The sequence below is a fragment of the Geospiza fortis genome, unplaced genomic scaffold (assembly GCF_000277835.1).
Source record: "Geospiza fortis unplaced genomic scaffold, GeoFor_1.0 scaffold40, whole genome shotgun sequence".
Classification (NCBI taxonomy): domain Eukaryota; kingdom Metazoa; phylum Chordata; class Aves; order Passeriformes; family Thraupidae; genus Geospiza; species Geospiza fortis.
Genome location: NW_005054297.1, coordinates 6,802,074 through 6,804,081, shown reverse-complemented (window position 1 = coordinate 6,804,081; position 2,008 = coordinate 6,802,074). Strand labels below are relative to the sequence as shown.

General features: G+C 49.4%; 1 protein-coding gene across 1 annotated transcript; it reads right to left on the bottom strand.

Annotated features, from left to right (window-relative positions):
- Positions 1–4: 4 nt before the first annotated feature.
- LOC115947705 (protocadherin-7-like) lies at positions 5–539 on the bottom strand (the record flags this gene model as incomplete). Its single annotated transcript, XM_031055562.1, has 1 exon — positions 5–539. A coding segment is annotated over exon 1 (498 nt), but the record flags the coding sequence as incomplete, so codon positions are not given.
- Positions 540–2,008: the final 1,469 nt, after the last annotated feature.

The window sequence follows — 2,008 nt, the reverse complement described above, 5'->3', positions numbered from 1 at the left end:
GGAGCAGGTAGAGGGTCCCCACGGGCCGGTTCTCCTCCACGGTGAGCGTGAGGACGGGGGAAGGGAAGGTGGGGGTGTTGTCGTTGATGTCCAGGATGATGACCCGGCCCTCGAAGAGGTCCACCCAGCTCTGCGAGGGGCCGATGACAGACACCTCGAAGTCCAAGAAGCACTCGTTCTCGTCGAAGATCATCTGGCACTGCGGCAGCTTTTCGCGGTCGATGCGCCGCTCTGTGGTGCTCAGCTCCCCGGTCATGTTATCGATCTTGAGATAGTCGGAGCCCGACTCCAGGCTGAATGTCACCTCTCCGGAGCCCGTCACGATCCCCAGGTCGGAAGCCACGTTGCCGATGCGGATGTCGGCGGGCCCCTCCTCGGCCAGCCGGTACTTCAGGAGCTGCTTAGCCGCTGCGAGGCTGACCCAGAGCGGCGGAGGCAGGAGGAGCAAGAAGCAGCAGCAGCAGCAATGCACAAAGCGAAGGAGGGTCCGCATCTTCCTCATCTTCCTCGTACCGAAACCCCCCGCCCTCCTCTCACTCCCACCTGCCCCCCAATAAACTCCCCTGATAAGCCAACAGTGCGGCTGAGAGTCCAGGTGATCAGTTATAAAATCCTTCTATTTCTGGAAACTTATTGTCTCATGACTGGTGCAATTGGTGGTCAAAACCCTGCTGCTGGCTCCTCTGCTGCTCTCCCTGCCTTCCAGTTCCGATATACTTACAGTTCACGGGACAGTGGATTTTGCTTTTTAAAGATTCATCTCAGTAGATAGGATGGGATTTTCCTCCTCCTCCCCCTTCTCCTCCTCCTCTCTGATTTTACTGTAATCACTTTGCAAGGTTTGCAATAAAAGCAGGATCAGTACTGTATGATTCGAAGCCCCCCAGGTCGTCGTCTTCAACACTAGAGTTAACTACAATTCACACACTCTCTCTCTTTTCTCTCTCTCTCTCTCTTTCTCTCTCTCTCTCTCTCCCTCTCAGCCGTTTACGACCAAGGCAATAGCTTTATTCTTCCCCCTCTCTGCACACACAGGGAAAAAAATTGTGATTTGCTTTATTCAAAGGGCTTGGGTCCGGGAAAACTCCAAATGTCTTCTTTGACAGACAAATGTGTACTGTGTAGGCATTGCAAAAAAAAAAAAAAAGTAAAAAAAAAATCCCAATAATGTCGGTAGCTGCACAGCTGATAGGAGAACCCCGAGTATTACAGTGCAGTCCACAGAATATCCCCTTTGGTTGGCAGAAAAGCACCCAAATCCATCTTCAGAGATCGCTTAAAATGTTCAGCTCTTTCTCCGGAGCGGATTTTTTTTAACAACTCTGCGCAAGGTCATTAGTCACAAAGCAACGATACAGAAACTGCAGAAGCCGTTTGCCCAGAATTTGCGAGGCTGGAGATAAGAACATAGACACACAACAGTCCCAAGTTTGTTTTTGCATCCGCAGTTTGTGTGTGTGCCTTACCTGCATTTGCACTGCATGTGTTAAAGCAATCTGGATCTGCAGCACTGAGAGCGATTCACAAATGAGATTGCAGTCTCTCTCTCTCTCTCTCTCTCTCTCTCCTCTTCCTTCCCGTCCCAATGCAGGTAACCAGATCTGAACTTGATCCTTTCAGTTCAAAGGTTAGCAACAAAACTATGTGTCCAAAGGCGATTATTGGTCTCTCGTAATTATACCCGGAGCGGAACAAGATGTAACTGGATCCCCCATGTGAATTAACACAGATTCTGAATTACATCCATATAAAGCGGAATGGCAAAGGGGAGGGGAAAAGAGCCGCGACGCTATTAAAAAAAATACAGAGTTCTATTTGCAAATAAAATTGTATCAGTCAGTTGTTTCCTGTGATCTGCACCGCCACAGTGGGTGAAATCTGCAATTGTGTATTCCCTCCTGTGTCTTTCAGAGAAGTGTGGATCAGACGCTTTCACGGCAGAGCGGCTTGTGCTTTAAAATGTTGAATGGCAATTGAGAAGCTTCCCACTCCCAAGGAAAAAAAAAGG